Source organism: Podarcis erhardii, assembly GCF_964252035.2.
Source record: "Podarcis erhardii genome assembly, chromosome: W".
NCBI classification, from domain to species: Eukaryota; Metazoa; Chordata; class Lepidosauria; order Squamata; family Lacertidae; genus Podarcis; species Podarcis erhardii.
The window spans coordinates 9,150,528-9,173,733 of record NC_138506.1 but is presented as its reverse complement, the minus strand read 5'-3'; the positions used below and the strand labels follow the sequence as shown (position 1 = coordinate 9,173,733).

At 48.4% G+C, this 23,206-nt stretch overlaps 1 protein-coding gene across 1 annotated transcript in view; it reads right to left on the bottom strand.

Moving 5' to 3' along the window:
• Nucleotides 1–13,139: 13,139 nt before the first annotated feature.
• Nucleotides 13,140–23,206, bottom strand: part of LOC309333254 (BCL-6 corepressor-like protein 1) — a 120,978-nt gene continuing 110,911 nt past the window's right edge. The window contains 3 exon segments of the mRNA XM_081846676.1: nucleotides 13,140–14,252; nucleotides 14,255–14,370; nucleotides 15,681–15,834. Coding sequence (XP_081702802.1) covers nucleotides 14,089–14,252; nucleotides 14,255–14,370; nucleotides 15,681–15,834 — 434 coding nt within the window. The 3' untranslated portion in view covers nucleotides 13,140–14,088.

Sequence of the window (23,206 nt, the reverse complement as noted above, 5' to 3'; positions counted from 1 at the left end):
CTTTGCTTCTCGCAATGAGGGAACCGCTAGAAGGCCCTCGGCGCTGGACCTCAGCGTCCGGGCAGAACGATGGGGGTGGAGACGCTCCTTCAGGTATACTGGGCCGAGGCTGTTTAGGGCTTTAAAGGTCAACACCAGCACTTTGAATTGTGCTTGGAAACGTACTGGGAGCCAATGTAGGTCTTTCCAGACCGGTGTTATGTGGTCTCGGCGGCCGCCCCCAGTCACCAGTCTAGCTGCCACATTCTGGATTAGTTGTAGTTTCCGAGTCACCTTCAAAGGTAGCCCCACGTAGAGCACATTGCAGTAGTCCAAGCGGGAGATAACTAGAGCATGCACCACTCTGGCGAGACAGTCCGCGGGCAGGTAGGGTCTCAGCCTGCGTACCAGGTGGAGTTGGTAGACAGCAGCCCTGGATACAGAATTGACCTGCGCCTCCATGGACAGCTGTGAGTCCAAAATGACTCCCAGGCTGCGCACCTGGTCCTTCAGGGGCACAGTTACCCTATTCAGGACCAGGGAGTCCTCCACACCAGCCCACCCCCTGTCCCCCCAAAACAGTACTTCTGTCTTGTCAGGATTCAACCTCAATCCATTAGCCGCCATCCATCCTCCAACCGCCTCCAGACACTCACACAGGACCTTCACCGCCTTCACTGGTTCTGATTTGAAAGAGAGGTAGAGCTGGGTATCATCTGCATATTGATGGACACCCAGTCCAAACCCCCTGATGATCTCTCCCAGCGGCTTCATATAGATGTTAAAAAGCATGGGGGAGAGGATGGAACCCTGAGGCACCCCACAAGTGAGGGCCCAAGGGTCTGAACACTCATCCCCCCCACCACTTTCTGAACACGGCCCAGGAGGAAGGAGCAAAACCACTGTATAACAGTGCCCCCAGCTCCCAGCCCCTCTAGACGGTCCAGAAGGATGTTATGGTCGATTGTATCAAAGGCCGCTGAGAGATCCAGCAGAACTAGGAAACAACTCTCACCTTTGTCCCTAGCTCGCCAGAGATCATCAACCAGCGCGACCAAGGCAGTTTCAGTCCCATGATGAGGCCTGAATCCCAATTGGAAGGGATCCAAATGGTCCGCATCCTCCAGGCGTGCCTGGAGTTGTTCAGCAACCACGCGCTCAATCACCTTGCCCAAGAATGGAAGATTTGAGACTGGGCGATAGTTGGCCAAATTGGCCAGGTCTAAAGATGTTTTTTTAAGAAGCGGTTTAATGACCGCCTCTTTCAGCAGGTCTGGGAATGCTCCCTCACAGAGGGAAGCATTCACCACCCCACAGAGCCCATCACCCAGCCCTTCCCAGCTTGCTTTTATTAGCCAGGATGGGCAAGGATCAAGGAGACAGGTGGTTGGTTTCACGCATCCAAGCAGCCTGTTCACATTCTCAGGGGTAACAGATTGAAATTGATTCCATGCAACTTGACCAGACAGGGCTCTAGCACTCTCCTGCCCCGGCCCTGCTCCCACGGTGGTGTCTACCCTCCTTCCGAATATGAGCTACTTTATCTGCAAAAAAATTTGCAAAATCGTTGCAGGAGATCTTGGGGTCTTTATAAGGCCCCGGTGGTAAAGGTGGTTCCGTTAAATTGCAAACCACCTGAAAGAGTCTCCTGCTACTATTTTCTGCAGATTCAATAGGGCGGTGAAGAAAGTCTTCTTTGCCGTCACTATCGCCACTTGGTAGGCTCGACGTTGAGCTCTAACCTGTGTCCGGTCCAATTCAAACTGAGTTTTCTGCCACCGGCGCTCTAGCCGTCTCAGCGATTGTTTCCTCGCCCTCAGCTCCAAAGAAAACCATGGGGCTGTCCGGGCTCCATGCAATCGGAGAGGGCGCTTTGGAGCCAGACAGATGATAGTCCTGGTTAACTCCGCATTCCAGCGGGCCACCAGGGAATCAGCTGAAAGGCCATCAACATGGGATAAAGCATCCCCTACCACTCTCTGGAAACCATTTGGATCCATTAAGTGGCAGGGGCGGACCATCCGAATTGGTCCCACCTCCCTGCAGAGGGGAAGGGTCGCGGAGAAGTCCAGTTGCACCAGGAAGTGATCTGACCATGGCACTTCTTTTGTTTCACTTTTACTTAGTGTCAGATCACCCACGTCACTAGAGGTGAACACCAGGTCTAAGGCATGTCCATGACTATGAGTTGGGCCAAACTTATTCAGGGACAGCCCCATGGAGGCCATGCTTTCCACGAAGTCCCGAGCAGCCCCTGGTAAGGTCGTGTCGGCAGGGATGTTAAAATCCCCTAGGACAACCAAACTCGGTGTCTCCAGGAGAAAATCCGCCACGACCTGAAGCAGCTCAGACAGGGAATCCTTGGTGCAGTGGGGAGGTCGGTACACCAAAAGGAATCCTGTACTGCCCCTATTGCCCAACTTCCAGAACATGCACTCAGAGAACTGGGTCTTCTCAGTAGGACGCCTGGTGCAAGCTAGTGACTTCCTAAAAATCACTGCAACCCCCCCTCCCCGCCCACATGACCTGGGTTGCTGTGCGTAAGAGAAACCTGGTGGGCAAGCAGCGGCAAGGACAGGCCCATCTGCTTCCTCCAACCAGGTCTCTGTCACACATGCCAGGTGAAATCCTCCATCCACAATCAGGTCGTGGATGGCAGTGGTTTTATTCATCATTGACCTGGCATTACACAGCAACACCTTCAGGTCATGTAGGTTTCCCCTGTTGATTCCAGTATCCATCCGGTCAAGGCCAGACCCGGAGGCAGGGATAGTCTTCAAACAACGACTAAACCTGCCTCCTCGGTAATGACAGGGTCTGGTCTTAGCGTAACTCTGCCTCCTGCCCATGATCACTGAGATCGGATGTCCCAGTGCTTCCCCCCCTGTGGAACTTGTCCCAGCCATTGTGTTGGCTGGGGCCCCACTCCCAGGCAGCCCTGATCCCGCCCCTTAAAAACAAAACACAAACTATACAGAACCAATAAAACAACAACAACAACAACAAAAAGGAACAGAACAATTATACTAAAATTAATGCCCAACCAAATATCCATCCCACCCACCCCCAACAATGGAAAAAAAGAAAAAAAGAAAAACAAATTTAAATTGCCACCGACTGCTTGAGGACATTTTAAAGCACATTAACCACCTGGAACAGGGAAGCAATGGCAGAACACTTCCCACCCTTCCCCAAGAGTTTGTTCCAAAAGTTTGTTCCTGGGCCACGCCCCCTGGGCCAGTTGGAAAAGGCCCTGGAAGGGAGCAGGCCCTGCAGTCCTCACCCAGCCGATGGTCCCTCAGAAGGGTTATTGTAAGGCTCCTGATATTGTAAGGCTCTGTAAGATCATCCAGGATTTCCTGGCCTCTTTTCTTGGAAAATGCCCCCTCCTCCGTTTCAGTCTCTTTCAGTCCCCCCCCTTACTTCTGTGCCTTAACAGGTAAATTTACTCCCAAGTAAGCTTCCTTTCACGAGGAAACTGCAAAAGAGGGGAGCCAGTGTTTGCTAGGAACTCCATTTGTTATGAAAGGTGTGAGGAGAATCAGAACTTACAGAGTTAAACAGTTCTGTGTATCGTCCAGCCTACTGAGGTATGGCTTTTTTTCACATACGGGAATCTTTCTTTGTGTGTGAGTTACTTTCGCTTTTTCGCTGATGAACCGGGAGGATGGCTGCTCAATCTCCCAGCTGATTTATTGTGCTATGCTGTTCATTAAAGCCTCTTTAGATTAGAAAGAAGCTTGTGTACGGACTGTGATTTATTGCACCTACACAAGGCACACACTGCTGCTGCGATACTCTGCTTGGAGCCAGGAAAAAGTCTTAAGGCTCAGAGGCACAAGGAAGTGTGCCAGATGCTACTCTAACTTAAGAGGTTATGGGAGCTGCCACGTCGTGCCTATGTGTGGGGGTGCAGCAAGGCCAGCTGGAGCTCCTGCCTAAGGCTTGAGGCAGTGAAGCTGGTGAGAAGGCCTCATCTTCAGGACCAGCTGCCAGGAGCTACTGGAACGTGAGTAGGCTAAGCCCCGGGGGAGAAGATGGCGGAAGGCCAAGAGTCCTTCACAGTCCCTTTTGAGAGACTCAATGGACATAACTGGGAGGAATGGTCCCGGAATGTCAAGGCCTGGCTAATAGCCAAAGGTCTGTGGGAGGCCACGCAAGGAGCCCCATTGCAAGCTGCAGACGGAGATGCAGCAGCAGTAGTTGCAGCAGCATATGCCTCACAGAGGAAGGATCAGAAAGCCCTGGGATCTATAGTGCTCAGTTTGGATGGCTCACAGTTGCCACTTGTTGAGGGTCTTGAGAATGCCCAGGCTGTTTGGCAAGAGCTAGAGAGGGTTCACCAAGGAACCACAGCAGGAGCCAAAGGCCACGTCCCCAGAAGCAGTACAGCTTCAAGGAGAGCTGCCAGCAAGAGGGGTGGGGGCAGTAAAGACAGAAGGCACAATGCAAGCTTTTTCTTTTCGTCGTTGCTTTGTATGCGGTTCTGACCAGCACCTGTGTCGCTCCTGCCCGAGGAGAGCCAAGGAGGCTACACAGGATGCTTCCAAGGTCATTTCCCATGGCAGCCAGCCAGGTCCCCATGGCAACCAGATTAGAAGGGGAGCCCAATGTGGGAACACGAAGGGAGGACATGACAAAGGAAGTGAGAGGGACAGCACTTCTTATCATCTTGCTACTTCCACGGCAACAGTCAAAGACAGCTCCAGTGAGGTCAGCATGCTGCGTTAGATCATCGACTCTGGTGCCAGTCATCATCTGCTGCCATCTAGCAGCCAAATGTGGAACTGCAGAGCTGTTTCAACTGGAAAAGCAGTCACACTTGCAGATGGGACACAGAGGCAGTTGACTACTGTTGGAAATGTCTATGTTTCTTTCCTACAGGAAGAGCTGGAAGTGTATGCTGTGCCAGGAATGAGAGCCAGTGTGGTGTAGTGGTTAAGAGTGGTAGTCTCGTAATCCGGGTTCGCGTCTCCGCTCCTCCACATGCAGCTGCTGGGTGACCTTGGGCTAGTCGCACTTCTTTGAAGTCTCTCAGCCCCACTCACCTCACAGAGTGTTTGTTGTGGGGGAGGAAGGGAAAGGAGAATGTTAGCCACTTTGAGACTCCTGAAGGGGAGTGAAAGGCGGGATATCAAATCCAAACTCTTCTTCTTCTTCAGGAATGCAATGTTGTTTGCTATCTGTTTCTGCTCTTGCAAAGGATGGCTATAAGGTTAGCTTTGAAAATGATGTCTGTTCTATTTCCAGGGGTGGGAAGCATCTGGTCAGTGTTGAATGTCAGAACAGGCTCTATGTTCTGGAAGCACCTCCAGCAGGTAGGGGTGACACTGAGACAGCACAGGCCCAATGTGCTAATGTTCCCACACACAATATGTGTCAGCATCTGTGGCACAGGAGAATGTCGCACAGCAACTGGAAGTACATCCAGAAGCTTCCAGAGTGCATTGAGGGATGCAAAATAAAGGCATGTGATAAATTCTTGGATTGCAGAGCTTGCAAAAGAGTAAAGGTAAAAAGGTGCAGTTATCCTAGGTCTGACAGAGTGACCACAAAACCTTTTGAACTGGTACATGCAGACCTATGTGGCTCCATGCCAGTGGCCAGTCTGGGCGGGGCCAAATTTGCGCTCACTCTGACAGATGATTTTTCCTGAAATGGTTGGCTGTTCATCTTGAGACACAAGAGTGAGGGTGAGCTGCTGATCAGAGACTGGATTGCGGCAGTGGAACTACAATTTTCCACACGTGTACAGAGCTTTCAAAGTGACCATGGTGGAGAATTTACTGGGTCTGCTTTGCAGGGTTTCTTCCGCCAGAAAGGGATACGTCACAGGCTGACGGTCACTTATTCTCCCCAGGAGAATGGCATTGCGGAACGCAGGAACAAAACACCACAAGAGGCAGCTGAAGCTCTACTTCCGCCCAAAAGCGCCTACCCCAGCGCTTTTGGGTGGAAGCTTGGAAATCGGTGAACTTTACGATTAATCGCTCATATAGCTCTGTTGTAGGGAACATGCCCTATTTCCTGATGCACGGTAAGAAGCCCAAGGTGTATTTCTTCTGTGTGTTTGGATGCGAGGCTTGGGTTCTTGTGCCAAAGGCCCAACCCAAGGTCCCGGAAAATGATCTTTTGTGGGTATGAGCCTGGGACAAAGGGGTGGAGGTTTGCCTATCCAGAAGGCGATCAGTCCAGGATTCTAGCCAGCAGGAGTGCTGAGTACTGTGAGCAGAGTGGGTGGACACGGATCCATGGGAATCCTGACATTCTCTCAGAGAGTCTGTTTGATTCTGCTGAGGAGGGAGAAGTAGACACTGAATCTGCTGCTGAGGATCAGGTCTCTGACCAGGAGCAGGAACAGGGAAAGGCATCTCCACAGGCTATTAAGCTAGAGCAAAAGAGCACGCCTTCATCTCCCATCAGACTAGTGCAGAAGGCCAAAAGACGCAGTAAGTCAGAGGGGGAGTCTTCTGATGTCAAGGACACATTAGCTGGCCCCAGTGGGTCAGAGGGAGCACCTGAGGTAGTGCTCAGATGTTCCACACGCACTACTAAAGGGATACCTCCTGAGAGGTTCGAGGTCACTAGCGTGTGGGTTGGTTTGGTGCAATGCGAACCAGAGAGTTTTGAGGAAGTTCAACAGTTGCCTGAAGCAGAAGCCAGGAAATGGCAAGAGGCAATGGGAAAGGAGTTGAACTCAATGAGGTCTTTAGGTGTGTTCACCACCACGAAGCTGCCAGCAGGCAAGCAGGCTGTGAACTGTTGCTGGGTTTACAGGATTAAGCCCACAGCGACTGGAGAACCACAGTACAAGGCTAGGCTAGTAGCCAGAGGGTTCATGCAGAGGAGGGGGCTGCATTACATTGAAGTATGCTCATACTTCTCGGAGTGAAACTCTGTGCATGCTTTTAACAGTAGCTGCACAAAGAGGGCACCAAGTGCACCACTTTGATGTAGATGTGGCTTATTTGAACTCAGACCTGAAGGAGGATCTGTACATGCTACCTCCTCCAGGGTTTGAGGGCAATGAGCCAGGTGTTGTGTGGAAGCTGCACAAGTCCATTTATGGCTTGAGACAATTGGCCAGAAATTAGAACATATGTCTGAATGATGCTTTGGGAAGCATGGGTTTCCAAAGGAGTCTTGCAGACAGCTGCCTATACCTGAAGGGGTCAGGAGAGACACAGGAGTTGATCCTGGTGTTTGTGGATGACATCTTATACGTGTCACAGACAGGTAAACAGGTGCAAGGTTTTGCCAAAGAGCTTGGAAACCATTTTAAGCTCAAAAACCTTGGTCCAGAAAGGCAAGATTGAGCAGTTGCTTGAGAAGTTCAGGATGTCTGACTGTGCAGGGGTCAGAACACCCATGGAGACAAGCTACATGAAGGACAGTCAACCTGGGGATCATTCTGAGTTCCAAAACCCTGAGGTTTTTCAGTCATTTTTTCCAAACTTTACCAACCCCAACCATTGTTTTAACAAGATGGCCTGTCCCTTTAAAAAAAAAATTCACCCTATACTATATAAACCTGTGATTGGAAACACCCAGTATCAGTCTTTAACATCAGCAGTAACATCTAGACCATGGGAGCTTTTCAGCCCTGTTCTTGAGTTTGTTTAAAATCTAAAACAGCTTATCTTGTGTTCCTTTTTTAATTTTTTTTGGAATTTGTGCCATTTAGGTTTTTAAACCTTTTGTAAAAGCAGCACTAGAATTTTCACAGTTGAGTCCTCAATCCTTTATTACTGCGCTTTGCTTTACCTAGGTCAAGCTAGGATTATAATACTTCAGAATTTTGGGGGGTTCTACCCTTTTTTGAATTTTGATCATTTAAAGTTTATGATTTTTCTATTTCCTTCTGAGGAAACTGAATAGTTCAGTGAAAGGAGGTTTGTAGCCGGCATCCCGTTAAGGCTTTGTTCTGTTTTAGGTTTTTCTAATGTTTTCCTTAAGCTTTTTGATTTTTAATATTTAGTTTATTTCCACAAGATAATATTTCTAGTAGATTACTTCTCGTTTCAGGGATTTTCACGGTATTTCATTTGTTTTGTGCAATTTCTCAATTCCGTGACTGTCTTTTTTCTATAGGGATGAGGAACCAGCAGCTCTCTAGCTGTTACCAACTCTGATCATCTCTTACCATTGGCCATGCTGGCTGAGGCTGATGGGAGTTGGAATCCAACATCATATGCAGCACCAGAAGTTTCCTATGCTGTTGCAGCTGGTCTCTGAAGCTCCTGATTTTCACTCCTACCCAGCACAGTTGTTTCCCCTCAAAGGCTGATGTCAGAAAGGAGTGGCTTGTTTTACACCATGACTGCCCAACCTTAACCTTCACACGACCATTGCTCAGTGCTTTTTTTCCAGGGGGTACTCAAGGGTATGCAGTACCAGCACCTCATTTTGTTGTTTAAAAAGTGTGACACTTATTGTAACAACTTCATGGTGAGTACCAGCACCTATTTCTCTAGAAAGAAAGAAAAGCATTGCCAGTGTCCAATCAGCAGCAGGGAGGTTGCCAGGAAACCGGCCCTGATTGCTATTTAGAATCTGGTTTTATTTATGGTGCAAAGAGAGCCCAAGTCTTGGGCCATTACAAACATTCACATATACTGTGGTGGGCAGGACAGGGAGGGGGCACACAAGCAGACGAGCTGACGCAGCCTGGTGCCTAGACCTTCATCTCTCTGGTTTCCAAATGCATCCCAGACTGAGGCTTTGGGTGGGACACTCAGTCCTCATGAATTTGAAGAGTCATCTTGGGTTGGAGGAAGTGTTTGTAGCATTAGAAGAGAGAAAATGCCTACCCACTTTCTTCACATTTTGCATAATTGTATACATGTTCCCACACACACTGTTTTTTCCAGCATTACAAATGTATCCTTTCATTAGAGGGGATTTGTTCCTGTCCCATGATCGTTTTGCTTGCCTTTTTCTGAACCTTTTCCCAGTTCTACAATGTATTTTTTAGGGACAGTGACCAGATCTGTACAGAGTATTCAAAGTGCAGTATCACCACAGATTTGTATAGTAGTGTTGCAATACTGACAGTTGTTTTCAATCCCTTTCTTAATGGTCCATAAGATGGTATTCACCTCCACAGCTGCGGCACACTAGTTGATGCTTCCATTGAATGTCTCCAATACCTTTTTCCTGGTCAGTCTATCACTCGCTCAGGCCCCTTTAAGTGTACAGTTGAAGCCAGGATTTTTTGCCTCAGTGGACATCACTTTGCACTTACTTACATTGAATAGAATTTGCCATTTGAATGCCCATTCACCCAGTTTGGAGACATCCTTTTTGTTCTTACTGCCCTGACCAATTTGGTGCCATTTGTAAACTTGGTCATCTCACTGCTCATCCCTAACTCCAGGTTATTAGTATAATAGTTCAAAACTCAAGTCCCAGTACTGATCCTAGGGGGGCCCTACTTACAGTCTTCCATTGTGAGAACAGCCCATTTATTCTTACCCTTTGCTTCCTGATTGTTGAACAGCTGCTGATCCATAAGACCTTATCCTCTTTATTTCATCACTGCTAAGCTTACTCATTAGTCTTTGGTGAGGAACTGTATCAAAAAGTTTTGAAAATACGGTATCTACCACAGCACCTCCGCAGATATACTTATTGACGCTCTTAAAATAACTGCTATGGGAGGCAAGATGTGTTGGGATATGAGTGCGAACCAGCTGCGAACCAGCAGCTCATTGTTTGCATCATGTGATTCATCTGATGTTACTGAGTGTGAGACAGGATGTTCTTCGCTCTTCTCAAGGTTGTGTTCTCAGTGTAACTTGAGACCTTCCTGTTGTTGCTGTAAAGGGGGAGTGAGTGAGTTGTACGGAGGTTTCTGAGATGTACACACCGTGCTGGTTATTTTTCAGCAAGGCTCTCTTTTTTGTACACTTGGTAATTCTACCTCTAATAATGCTCTGCAATAGCTTTTCCAGTAGAGATGTTAAGCTAACTGGCCTGTAATTTCATGGCAGCTCCCCAATTATCTTTTTTAAAAAATGGTGTTACCTTTAGGACCTCAAGCACAGAGGCTGATCTTAGGGTGTTGCATACTTTTGGTAGCCAATCAGCAATTTCACATTTCAGTTCTTAAGATTACACTTAAGTGTCTGCTGTTCAACACCCTTATTTTGAAATGTTCCATGAAATGAAGGATTTTCATGAGCTCAGGTGAACTACTGCAGCTGCCCAAGGGCCCGTTTTTACCTGGCTCCAGATATATAGTTTGTTGTCATATACTGAAGACTGACCAGTGAGGCCAAGCCATGCCCCCTTTGAGCCTGTCACACACCAGTGCAGCTCATTGACTGATACGGGGCATGGGGAGTGGTTTATTTTTTGTGTCCTCCTTCTACATTGCTGGTGGCACATGGCGTCCTTGAATTCCCTCTCAACCCTTGCAGCCACCCAATCCAGTCATCTGCTCTGTATGAGAAACAATTGGGGGATTCTAGTCTACCATGTAATAATAATTGGCTACAGCTTCATGCTAGGCCCCAGCTTGGATCCCAAGCAGTTAGGAGGGAGAAATTTAAATGAGGCTCACATCCATGATTAGGTTACTGGGCAGTTTATCATCTGGCATGCATATCCTTTCTTCCAACAGAAATGGGGAACCTGTGACTGGCCATATGTTGGACTCCTGGCTCCTATCAGCCCTGGGCAGTATGGCCAGGTCACAAGTTTCCAATCCCTGCCTTACAGAGTAGGGACCATGCCTCCTTGTTCCAGTGAATAGCCAATAAATGCTTTTCTAGATTAAAGGACAAGATTTGTCCCCCAGGAGCTACAGTTGTGCCCAACAAGGATTGTGTGTGCATCCCACTTGAGTTTGGAACAGCATCTCCTTTCACCCAGGCATTCCATGCCCCAGGCTTGGGTAGGGAACAGGTATCATGTCAAAGGGAAAGCAGGCACAGGAGAGGAATGAACCCTAGTCACCTAGAGCCCAGCCCAGCATCATAAGTGACAACTTGCAACACAAAACAAAGCAGGCACAATTCAGGGGGTTCCAGAAATTCACCAGCTTGCTGCATTCCTCTCTGCACCAGGAAAGCAGCCTGATATGCCAGTAAAAGCTCTGCTTTGAGGAGAGAACCCACCTCTTTCCCTTGCTGTAGGAGAGCAAGGGAGTGAAATCTTGCTACTGTAAGTTGGTTGTTGTCAAAAAAAGATGGAGGAGATACCCCAAGTTCTTGCTGGAGAAAAGGAGTAGTAACGGGCAACGAGGTAATTACTTTACTTTCCGAGTGGGCTTCAGGATGGAGTGGAAAACACAGGAATGCCTGTGCCTTCTGCCCAATACCTGCATCAAAGAAGAGTGCCTTGACTTTCCACCCTCAGTTCTTTGCCCGTGCCAGGAGATTCTGGGAAATGAGGCGACAGTCCCACATAACACTCCTGACTAGAAAGCCAACCTAACTGCTGAAGACAAAGTGGGAGATAATCCCAGCTAGGGAGGACAGATTTTTCAAACCAATCCTCCTCCCAGGAATAATAGAAACCTTGTGTACAGCTAAGCTATGATGGAGCTGATCGGAGATAGGAAACACCTGTGGACACCTTAGCTGCTGCTGACCATTGGGTAAGTTGGCTGGAAGTGCTTGGAGTTGAAGTCCGCCCACAGCAACCAAAGGGCCACAGGTTTCCTGTCCATGGACAAAACCTTCCATGTTAAACAGACTGCCTGCCCCCCTGCAGCTAGTCCTTCCCTTTGCGCAGCACTGACAGGGAAGACTTTTGCAAAGACAGGATGCTGCTGCAGCAAATCCCACCTTAGCTGAATGGTATGAGGGATAACCCAGCAAAGTGCCTTAAGATTTTTCTGCAGCAGATAATTATACTCTGGTACTGTTTAAAGTGAGTATAGGGAACCTGTGACTCTCAAGAGTCCTTGGCCATTGCCCATGCTGGCTGGGGTGTTCCGAGTTTCCCCAACATCTGGAGGGCCACACGTTCCCCACTCCTGGTTTAAAGAGGAGGTAAAGGGGGCTAAGTCCTAAAAAACCAGCTGTGTGAACAGAGCACTTGACTCCTTTAAAGAAATTAGAACATTAGGTTTGGATAGAGCTGGGAGAGAAAGTGTACGTGGAGGCTGACCCTTTCAACTTCCTCACACCCTGTTTTACACAACTGGAATCACAGCAGCTTTAGCTGAGGGGTGAGTGGAATGGGAATTCCAGTCAGGAAAATGCAAGTCGCTTAAATGATGCACCTTCAAAAAACACAATGCAGGCTCTCAAATTAAAACTGTCCTTCAAGATGCCTTCGTGTTCAACAGTTTAGGTGATGGACAACAGTATCAGAGCCAAAATCCATCTCCCTTCCTTGCTGATCTTGGTTTACTGGCCAGCCCGTACTGGGAATAAGAGCCCAGCACTCTCTTCCCCCAACCAACAACAGCTTGCTTTGTCCTGGGAGGGATATGGCAAGAAACTGTTTTCAAAAGTCAACTGTTATTGTACAGGTAAGCATCAAGTGGAAGTTGTAAACGGCCTTCTCTAGTCTGCACAACTCACTGCCAAAAATGGGTGGAAGAGGCAGCCATTATGGCATATAGATAACACCCGTTTTCCCCTCAGAGCAGAAGTGCTTCTATGATGGGGTTGCTTTCCCCCCCACCCCCCGCCCTATCCACCAGGCTTCAGAAGTAAGAGGCCGGACCCAAAAGACGAGGCAGGAGACTGAGGCGCTGATGCAGGTTTTTCTGTACATAAGTGTTTTTGACACCAAAGTGTTGCTTAAAATAAATCAGAAGCAGCAGCAGCTGCTGCAGCACATGCCCCAAAGCCTTGGTGGAAGAGAGAGATGGTGGCGGAGAGAAGGGAACGCTGTTTGCTTTTTCCAAGGAAGGGGGCCAGAAGAGGCAGCCTGCTTGGAAAACTGATTTTGGAGCTGTGCAAGGAAATGCAGCGCCCCGAGTGGGAAGGGGGGGGGGACACAACACAAAAGAACAAAAATGTCACCACCCAAAACTACCTCCCCAGAGCAGGGGAAGAGCCAAAATAATAAGAGATTGTCCAGTCCTTGTTAGCACCTGTACAATAAAACTGTACCGCACACCCCCACACCCTGCCCCCCTACCCTCCAAATGATCTCTCTCTCTCTCTCTCTCTCTCTCTCTCTCTCTCTCTCTCTCTTTCTCTTTCTCTTTCTCTGCTGCCCCCACCCCGTTGAAGACCGTACTGCCTTGCCAGCCGAACTGATTGAACAAAGATGAAATTATAAAGAGGGAGTCGGGGCTGTGCAAATAAAATAGCTGAGACCACCAGGTGCCTTTGGCTGTGTAATCATTCTGTTTCGAAAAGTGGCTGGCTGGACATCAGAAACAAAATAATATGATAAAAAAGGGCAGGGAGGGAAATGCACCCAACCAGGGGTGCCAACTTGAATAAAGTACTGGGGGGGGGGCAGGTGTCGCATCGCTTAGCTGATCACAAGACGTGATGACCACACACCATTTGAATGGTTATGCTCCTCAACTTTGGGGGGGGGCGGGCCCTCAAATAATTTATTGTGGAAACTGAAGGTTGGCTCCTACTCACCCAACAGAAGCTGGGTGTCTCTAAAACAGAGGGGGGAGAAGAAACAATAGCCTCCCTCTTGCTATTTCATGGAGGACAGGAGAAAGGAAGGCCCAGCTTAGTCACTCAGGGGAATCCCAGAGGCGATGGTGGCTGCAGGAAGTTGTCCCCTGTCTCTCCACTCCCCCCCCCCCCGAATCACAGTGATACAGACTTAGCAAGAACAAAAAAGAAAAAGAACACCACAAATTAAATACTAATTTAAATAAATGCTCTCGAAGAGCTTGGGGTGGGGAAAGAGACGCAGTTCCATGGAAAGGTTTCCAAGCCACCAAGGCCCTGCAGCAGGTGAACGAGTGCAGAGTCCAGGGCACAGGGGACAGCAGCTTCCTACCCTCAGGGTTGGTGGGAAGGTAGGAGGGCAGGCGGTGAGCACCCGTTGCAGTTCGTCAGGAAGGACCAGGCAGACAGAAGCCCTGCCCGCGAGAAGGCCACCTTCTCTCCTTGGTCCAGATTATTGCCTTGCAGTGCAGTCCGACGCCGACAGAGGGGAATGCCCAGCCCCCCATCAGCTGCTCCAGGCCTCCAACATCACCTCCGAGCCCAGCAGCCGAGCCAGCTCCAGCTCGTAGCGCACCAGCTCCACCGTCTCTGCAGCACCCAGAGCCAAGGGGGGCGCCATGTGCTCCTGGATTTCTTTTGGGGCCAGCACCTGGCTCAACGACACCTGTGCTGGAACTCCACCTTGGGCAGGGTGGTCACCTCAAAGTGTGGGAAACGGGCCTGGAAGATGCGGGACGAGAGCTTCAGCCGCTTCAGCATGTCCGAGAAGAGGAACCAGTTGCAGGGCCTGGGCAAAGGGGAGAAGCGTGGTGGTCAGTAGGGACATGCTCTTTGTGCCCATCCCTCCCCTGTTCTCCATTTCACTCTCCCCCTCCCACCCCCACACTCAAAGTTCTAAAAGCTGAAATGCAAGGGTTGAAACCTACCCATAAGCGACACCATCCCATCTTGATGGAAGCCCATTTTCCCCATATGTTGCTAGATCACAACTGCCATTATTCTTCCCACTGGCCAAACTGGCTGGGGCCAACAGGAGTTGGAGCTCAATGACATCTAGGGGGCCACATGTTCCCCATCCCTAATGTACTCAGAGCAACTGCCCTATCTTCTAGTGCCGTGTTTCCCCAAACGTGGGTATCCAGCTGTTTTGGGGCTAAGATTCCCATCATCCCTGACCACTGGTCCTGCTAGCTTAAAAAGTGCTCGCGCTGCAACTCCACGCATCCTCTCTCCCCAGCCGTTAGCACCCACCTCACATCACCCACGGCTACAACTGCCTGGTGCAAGTAAGTGAAAAGGATGGTAGTGCTTTGTTTTTGAACACCATGCTTCTAACCCTCATGGGTGCCCATTATGCTTGAATACACTGCAGCCTATCCCTACTGACATCTCAGCAGTTGGCTGGGCAGAGGAGGGGGGAGGCAGGACTTGGGCCAGGTAGTGGGTAGCTTGTCTCTGTGCTGTGCAGCCCTCCCCCATCCCTCCCCCAGCTTCTGCCTAATAAAAAACAGAACCAATGATGCAAAAGCACAAGACATTCTGAGATCTGCTTCCTTTGCATCCTTTATCTAGGTCACAGCATTGTAAAGACTGCAGCACCAGCAGTTTGGAATGGTGCTTTTGCAGATGCAGGATCTTGGCCACGACCCTGCCTGCCTTCACCCCCATCCTTTTGGAACCACAGAGCTCCCACCACTTCCATGCTTAATATGCAGAATAGGCATCATATACCCCCCCAAAGCCTGTTATTTTGTCATGGTTTGCCAGTCTCTCATTTGTCACAGCAGGCTCTCTGAATGCCCCTCCCCTCCTTGAGAAGCTGGCAAAACCTTGCTGTGCCTGTGTGAGCTGGAGAAGGAAAGGGAAAGCTGACTTGCAAGCAAATGCATGTCTCCTCATCCTTTCTCCAAGGCTCTCAAAAGCTGTTGTCTGCAACAGACCCGTCCTTCCTTCCCTCCTGCTCACCACCTTCCAATGACACTGGCCTTCGGACTTCAGGGCTCCTATTTCTCCCAGGGAGTAGTGGGGTGGTACAATTTGGCCCGTTCTCAAAAGCTCCCCAAGCTCTCCCAACAAGGAGATGCCACCATTACTCACCCCTGGGAGACAGACACTTCCAGGTTGTAGCAGGGGAGCAACGGCTTGTTGGAGAACTCAGATATGAGGTGGACCGAGTCCTGCTCATTGTCCTCCTGATCAGAGCTCCCGGGAGGGTTGAGCAGAAGGTCACAGCCAATTTTCTCTTTCCCCTCTGAAACAAGGGATATGGGAAATGGAGAGGGAAGTGAGGGAGGGAAAATGCCACGGGCTCAAAGAACTCTGCACACACAAGCTTGCTCCCTAGCCTTCCCTGTGCCCAGTTCACTTGCTGGACAGCCATCACCATAGCAACCCAACCACGGGCTGCAAAAGAAGCCCAGCATGTAGATGCCTGGAGGAACACCTGGCAGAAGCCGATAGAAATTTAGAGACCACTATGGGGTGGTGTTATGCTGCAATGCTACAGGAGTGCAGACGGCTCAGGCTGGGTAAGGAATGTAGCTCTGCAAGAATGACAGCTCCTGTTTTGAAAAACCCCATGCATCTAGCCTTTTTAGGTGCAGAGAAGCATCTGGCAGTGCAAGTAAGCTGGGTCTCCTGATGTTTCAGAAGTCGGAATGTAAGATTTCCAGGGGTTGGGGTGCATGGCTCATCAGCCCCTCCCAGGATCAGCAAAGGTAGAATAAATGACAGACACAAAAAAACCCCAAACAGTGGAATAAATTGTGCATAATAAGGGAACTTATGCACAGTGCTCAATCCTTGTCCTTTAGAGCTACCTTCTCCAATGTGGTGCCCTCCAGTTGTTTTTAGACTACAACTCCCATTACTCATGACTGTCAGCAGTGCTGGCTGGGGTTGATGGGAACTGGGACCATGCAGCATCTAGAAGGCACCAGGTGAGGGGAGGCTACTTTTGGCAGGCACAAAATTCAACTCTTCTGGACTGCATGGATGCAAAAATGCTGGGTTCCTCTTTCCCACATTTAAACAGAGAGTACAAACAGTCTTAGATACATACTGCCTCTCATTTCCCCACTCTCTCCACTCTCAGGATGGGAGAGGCCAACTTCCTGAGGCACAGGAGCAGCAAGCTCTTTTCTCCCACAGAGAATGGCTGGAATTCTGGCACAAGGTATGCCAAAAGTCACCCATCTCTTGCTGCCTACTGCTTGCCCAGAGCTGCCATTAGGGCAAGGACAGGGAACCTGTGGCCCTCCAGATGTTGCTGGACTCCCAACTCCCATCAGTCCAAGCAAACGGTTAGGGATGACAGAAGCGGAAGTCAAACAGCACCTGGAAGGCCACATGTTCCCTGTCCCTGCCTAGGCTGAAGAAGGGAAGGCACCAGCAAAGGATCAAAGAATGGAGGAAACTGTTAGGATATAGTTCCATTCCACCTTAAATGGTCAGGCATGATTGTTGTGTATCACATGCCTGTTTCATTCCAGCTCTCTCTCTCTTTTTTAAAAAAATAATTTTTATTAACCGACCAATCAAATCAAATCAAATCAAATAAATTCCAAATTTTAAATTTTTGTTGGGGGTACCCATATTTCAAGTTCCAAAGGGGATCCAATCATCTTCTTGCTGCTGCTTTCAAGTCCACAAATCTGTCCAAATAATGTTCACAGTTCTATCCAATCCTTTCTTCTTGTTTCTTTCTTGTTGTTTTCATATATTTTTCCTTTCTCTTTGTGACCTCTGATGGTCTCCACAAGCGGGTTAAGACAAATTGTAATCCTGTGTAGGTTTTTTCCGTTCATCCAAGAGCCATATCAGATGGCTTCCGTATATCATCGCTTCCATAAATAAAAACGCTCTTACCGTCGTAAATCTTCACTGGTCTGTCGCTCCCTTCTCAGTCTTTTGAGGAGGTTTGCTAGGAATCCAGTATGAAAACAAGTCCATTCCTCCTCCCGGTCGTAAATCTTTCGACAAAACCAGCCAACATGGCGACTCTGTTTTTTATTGCTGCATCATTCCAAAAGCTCTTGTTCTTTTCTCAATCTCCGTAAAGCAAACTTTTGGTTAGAATTCATTTCCACACAGTTCTTAATCATCCTGCTTGGATCAGTTAAGCAACGGTTCTATCTTGAGGAGGGGTTATTGGTTAATCACATAGAAGAAAATAAAGAGTCCCCCCCCATCCAGTCCCGCTGCCAACATTCCAAGCCTTTGATGTATTCTTCATGATATATTCCTGTTGATCCAACCCGTTGCTCTTCTTTCGCAGAGGTCCCTTCAATTAGCAGTCTTCACTCCCGTTCTTCACTTGAAATATGTGCATTTGCTTCTTTCTAATTGTTTATTTCCAATTTGCTGCAGCTAGTGCGCGATCAGAGACAGCGTCCAGGAGAGCCGGAGTCCACACAAGGGCATTCTGCCTAGTGCCCTCACCCCCATCTTTCGAATCCGGGGGTGATTTATGGGCACAGCAGGCATGGGCAGTGTTCCCCATTCCCTTGGGGCAACAAGGGAGGCTGCATACTCCCATAACAGCCTCTTAATTACCTTGTGTGGGCCGGAGAGATGTTATTGTCGGCCATCTTCCAATGCGCCCCTAGTGGCCCCTCCGTTTCATTCCCCTTTCCCTGGGAACTTCTGTTTTGTATATAGCTTTTGTTCTGGCTGTTTTCCTGGACACGGAGGCAAGCAGTCATGTTTTTCCTTTGTTCTGATCTACGTTGAATAAAGCTGTAAATATGTTCTTCTGTCTGCATCTTCCGTTGTGGAGACTCTGCTGAAAGGGTGTGCACAGGCCTTGGAATGTCTCTGAGGCTCGTGTCGCTAATTGACTGATGCTGTTCCTGTTGGAAAACATGCCCCCTCGGGAGAGGCTGGCCCCTCTCTGAGGCTCCCGGGGCTTGTCTCCGGTGACCTACTCCGGCTGGTATCACGGCAGTCCAGAGAGGTCTTGATAGGCGACATCCCCCAGCGTGGAAGATGCACGCCCCCTTCTCCCCTTGCATACCAGCAGGAGAAAGAAGATAGTCAGAAAGTCTATTACATTTCTACGGTTTATTTCTGACTTTACATCTGTACAAAAACATGTCCGTTCAGTTCAGTCTCCTCCAAGCAACTGACTAAGACTTCCTTCACACATGCAACAGGAAGGTCTCATATTACACACAGAACAAATCCCTGTGAACTGCCTGGTACATTCTTTCCCAGGACTAGCCACATCATGTGATGTAAACATCGAGCTGCTTGTTTGCAGCTGCGTTGTACTCATATCCCAACATACTCCCCCATATGATTCAATGTTAGCTGCGAACAAAGCTTGATCCAGAGAAGAAAACAAACAGTTGTTATACACGTAACAATCCCCTGTTGTTTCAGTTCCACCTTTGGAACTACCCGCCACTGGTTTCACCAGTGTAACTCTCTGGTTGTCTGTTTTCCAAGGAATGAGTGCTTCTACATTGCCTTGGCTAGGGAAGGTAGTGTTACGTTTTGCAACTCCCAGTTGTGTCTTTGTCTTTGACTTAGACATACCTTTAACCTGGCTTGAGTTGTCAACAATAGTAACACATGCAACAGCTGAGTTAGCAAACTCTTGAGAATACCTCTTGGGTGGTATGCCCTTTGTCATTCTCTCAGACCTGCGTATGAGGTGCAGATCTTCCTTGCTGACTGGTTCTTCCTCTGGACATTTTGGAGAACCACTCCCAACAGTAAACAGTGGTTCAGTCAATTCTAGTTCAGTCTTAATCTGTGAAGGACTAGACATTGTGTGTGAACCCCTCTCTCTGAGCTCTCTCTGTCACTCTCAGTATCAGAGTACTCATCTGCATTGTCATCAGTGGGAAATGTGTGGAGAACCTCTCTCTCCTATCTCGGAGTGCTCTCTAGATATTTTGTGAGAATCACCTGACCAGATTCAGAAAAAATTACTCTGTAGAGACCCTTTTCATAACCCACAACAATGCCTTTGGCATTTCTGACCCCTTGTGGAGTTTCTGTATGGACGTGAGATCCAAAAACCTTAAAATGTGTTGCAGAAGGTTTCCTGTGGAAGAGCTTCTCAAAAGGAGAACTTTCCATACCTTTTGAAACCCTTCTCACCCAAGTGTGACAAAAAGAGGATAAAGATTCAGCCCAGAACTCATGTGGCAAATGTGAACTCATCAATTGTGCTCTCATGCCATTTTGCAACTCTTTGTTCACCTTTACATACACACTCTTGTTCCATGAAGCTTCAGATACAGCAATCTTATGCTCTATCCCTCGTTTCTCCAGGAAATCCTGAAAATCCTGTGAAAGAAAAATTGGCTTTTCATCTGTGAAAACATAATCAATATTAGCATCATGAACAGTCTTAACCTTATCACAAAACTTTTTAAACCTTGCTAAGGTTTCTTTTGGTGATTGCAATACATATATCCATACATATTGAGAATAGTGATCAACAAACACAAGATAGTATTTAGCATTGCCTCTAGATGGTGCTAGAGGACCAATTACATCAGCATACACTCGCTGAAAAACACTGTTAATCTTTGTTGCCTTTCTTCCCGTGGCTTCTTTCGATACACCTGCAAGAGAAAGCATTTTAGATTCACATGCAGTGCACATTTTGTAATCATTCTCATCAAAAATCAATAGATACAGTCCATCTTTCTCTCTGGCAAAAAGATACAGCTCTCCGTCTTTAAAGATTTTGCAACTCTGCTTATCATAGGACAACATCAGCCCTTTTTTTGTCATCTGAGAAACACTCAACAAATTGAACTTTAAGTCCAGAACATAATAAACATTGCTTATAGTCAAGTTCAGACTCTCCAGATAAACAGTTCCAATTCCGGTAGCTTCCATCTCCTTACCGTTGGCTTGAATCACAGTGAAGCGTTGCTTCTCAAACGTAGAAAACAATTCCCGGCGTGACGTGAGGTGCTCGGTCGCTCCAGCGTCGATAATAAACGCGTTTTCTACCAATGATGTGGCTTTTGGCGACATCAAAGTCTTTGCTGGTCTTGCCTGCGACTTGGCACGACCCTTGCCTGAAGCCTCAGGCTTTGCAGAGCCCCCTTTGGCTCCTTTCTGTTGACGTGGCCTTTTACAGTTCCTCTGAATATGCCCAGGCTGGCCACAATTGTAAGAACGAACAATGTTCAAAGCTACAGCCTGCTCCTCTGTAGCAATAACAGTGGGGGTGCTTGAACTCCGAGCTTCACTCCCCCCATCAGCAACAGCTATTGCAGCAAGTCGGTCTCTCTCATTCAGAACCACGGAACAAATTCTCTCCACCGTAAGATCCGCGGCAGGTAGAGAACCAAGTTGACTTGCAACGGTTTTGTAAGTCTGGTTCAAGCTGTTAATAATCATAAAACAGAATATTTCTTCCTGAAGAGGAAAATTTCTTTGCGCCATCTGCTGGCGTAGAAATTTCATCTCTGTCAAATTCACTTGCACATCGCCATCAGGCTTCAGTCTCATGTTTGTTAGTTTCTCAAAATGCAGCAGCGCAGTGCCAGCGGCATCTCTCTGATGAATTCGCCGTAACATTTGCCAATCTTGCGCGCGAATTCCAAATCCGCAATATGCACAAGTTGATGGTCAGAAACACATAAGATGATAGCCGACCTGGCCTTCACATTCTGTTCATTCCAAGCTCTTGTGGGAGCTGCTGGGATGGGATTTTCAATCACCCCAAATATTCTCTGTCTCTGAAGTAGGGCTTTCATTTTCAAAGACCATGAGGAATAATTGTCATTAGTTGGGGGGGGTGGATAAGGCAAACCCGCCCCTTGCTTGGCATCCATCTTGATTCCAAGTGTCAGCTCTCAGCTACAAGCGTAAAAATCCAACAGTCTGTCAGCTCGCTCCCGGGGCTTGTCTCCGGTGACCTACTCCGGCTGGTATCACGGCAGTCCAGAGAGGTCTTGATAGGCGACATCCCCCAGCATGGAAGATGCACGCCCCCTTCTCCCCTTGCATACCAGCAGGGGAAAGAAGATAGTCAGAAAGTCTATTACATTTCTACGGTTTATTTCTGACTTTACATCTGTACAAAAACATGTCCGTTCAGTTCAGTCTCCTCCAAGCAACTGACTAAGACTTCCTTCACACACGCAACAGGAAGGTCTCATATTACACACAGAACAAATCCCTGTGAACTGCCTGGTACATTCTTTCCCAGGACTAGCCACATCATGTGATGTAAACATTGAGCTGCTTATTTGCAGCTGCGTTGTACTCATATCCCAACAGTTCCACGGGAGACCGGTGATTGTCTGGAGACGACGTGTAGGCTGCCTGATGCCTCCGTCTCCCTGGCAGTATCCCAACAACAGGTTATGGGCCCAGATTCACGGTGCTTACAGGAGAGTAAGACTGCTGAAGACTGCGAGAGGTATGTGGAGAAAAGCGAGACTTTTCTGTGCCGCAACAGAGTCTTTGAAGTCCGAGCCAACTAATTAGGCTTGCAGAGAGAGCAAGCAGGCCTCGTAATTTACAACCTGCCAAAGATAAGGAGCTTTTGAAGGGAATAAGGCTCATGGCTGAAGTAAAGAGCTGAAATGGAGCTTTTACAAGCCTAAGATGGGGTTCCGTGCCCAAAGCTTAATGGCCACAACTATTAGACCTGGGCAAGGTACTGCGAGGGCCAGATGAGACAGTTTGGAGTGTGGCACACTGTTTCTGAAGCCCCTCCATTTCCTCTGACAAATAGATGGAGGGCCGATGATTCAAGGGCCATAGACGTGATCGTCTTGTCCGTCTCTCTGGAGGAAATTGTAACATTGGCTGGCAACACGACAGCAAGTCAGATGTGAAATGCTTTGAAAGTAGCCCATCTGACAGCGTCTCCAGCACAGAGTTTGACTGCCTCGGAGGTCCTGGCTGTTTCCCAGATTGAGAGTGATTGCAGGACTTCCGGAGGCGGCGCGAACAGCAATGGCGGTCCCCTTCTATCTGTGAAGGGGAAGCTCTGCAGAAACGGGTCGTCCGCTACGGCGAAGCGGAGACCCTTGCTGGAAAACCACAGGTAGCGATAGCCTGTGGCCGTGGGACTCGGCGGGCACCATTAGCGCCCCCCAAAACTGCAAAGGGACCCCGTAAGGGGCTCCGGAGCGTGACGGGGTTGGAGCGGTGCTGTGAGTCTATCGCTCTTTCTGTGGGGTGAAGCCGCAAAGCTGCTGTCGGTGAGCGCTGACCTTTTTCCTGGGACTATTCGGCTAAAAAACAACTACCCGTGAGTAGGTGAAGTTTATTGAACTTGGGATTAATTGGAAAATACAGTTTAATTTGGCACTGAAGCGGGAGGCGCAACCAGGAAGTCCGTCTCCTGGCTTTGTTTAAAGATTTAAAGCAACGACGCCTAATTTACCTATACTTCGGAAACTGTGACTTTAAAAGAACTAAATCTGAACATCAAATAGAAGACTGCACCTCAACTAATTTGAGGTGGAAGAGGGAAACTTGACTACCTCCTCATTTGTGGATTTACAAAAATACTTTGAACTCCCTGCGATTGGGCTGCCAAACTATCTGAACTGACAGGCTGCTTGAACTGTCATATTGTAACTCGCACTTTTTGGAGACATTGTAACTTTTTTGTGACTAACTCTGCAAAAGCTAAA